Here is a 705-nt window from a genome sequence, read left to right as displayed (position 1 = left end):
AACTGGTGCCTGATCTACTTACTCTGAAAAAATCTGTTCGACGACATCCCTTGAACGACCAGGAGCTGCCTGCGCGTCCGGCTGCCCTTCGTGAGCCCCTCGCTGATCCTCGGAGCCGATGCCGAGGGCGGACGACGAGGTATGGAGGCTGAGGCGCCCCACATCTGGCAAAGCGCGGCCTCCGTCGTCGCTGCTGCAGGTGGGAATGTTGTTCACGTCCCGACACACGAAGAACGGCATGTCGTTGGCTGAAACTTTTGAGAGAATGTCGTGCATGCGGCTGACCACGTCCGTTTTAGAGTCGAAGTTGATGCCGCCGCCGCCTCTGCCGTCTGCACTGCCCTGGTCGCTGCCTCTGCTCAGACAGTCCTGCAGTATGTCGTAGGCCAACTTCACTTCGTCGCTACTGTAAAACCGAGCGACGGCATCAGTTAAGGCGTGACGCGAGACGACACGTAATTTCCCGCTGAAGAAACAGAGAAGATCGTTGAATATCGGAGTGTTGCTTCCCGCCATGGCAGCGCCGGAGACCCACTGATATTTGATCATGTCATGGCATTCGCTTAAATACACCTCCGACTGGCAGAGATAAGACTGCATACCTTGAAGTCCTTGTAAGATAGGCACTTATCACCGATAATACAACTTGGTTTCAAGTGCTGCGTTATCTTTAATTATCTTGCTGAGGACATAGAGCATCTCAGG

The 705-nt window shown here is 54.2% G+C and overlaps 1 protein-coding gene across 1 annotated transcript in view; it reads right to left on the bottom strand.

Annotated features, from left to right (window-relative positions):
* Positions 1-567, bottom strand: part of LOC119587598 — a 1627-nt gene extending 1060 nt beyond the window's left edge. The window contains exon 1 of the mRNA XM_037936308.1: positions 23-567. Coding sequence (XP_037792236.1) covers positions 23-549 — 527 coding nt within the window. The 5' untranslated portion in view covers positions 550-567. The remainder of the gene's footprint in view (positions 1-22) is intronic.
* Positions 568-705: the final 138 nt, after the last annotated feature.

The sequence above is a fragment of the Penaeus monodon genome, chromosome 22, assembly GCF_015228065.2.
Source record: "Penaeus monodon isolate SGIC_2016 chromosome 22, NSTDA_Pmon_1, whole genome shotgun sequence".
NCBI lineage: Eukaryota > Metazoa > Arthropoda > Malacostraca > Decapoda > Penaeidae > Penaeus > Penaeus monodon.
The sequence above is the reverse complement of the archived record's forward strand: the minus strand, read 5'-3'. Positions and strand labels throughout refer to the sequence as shown.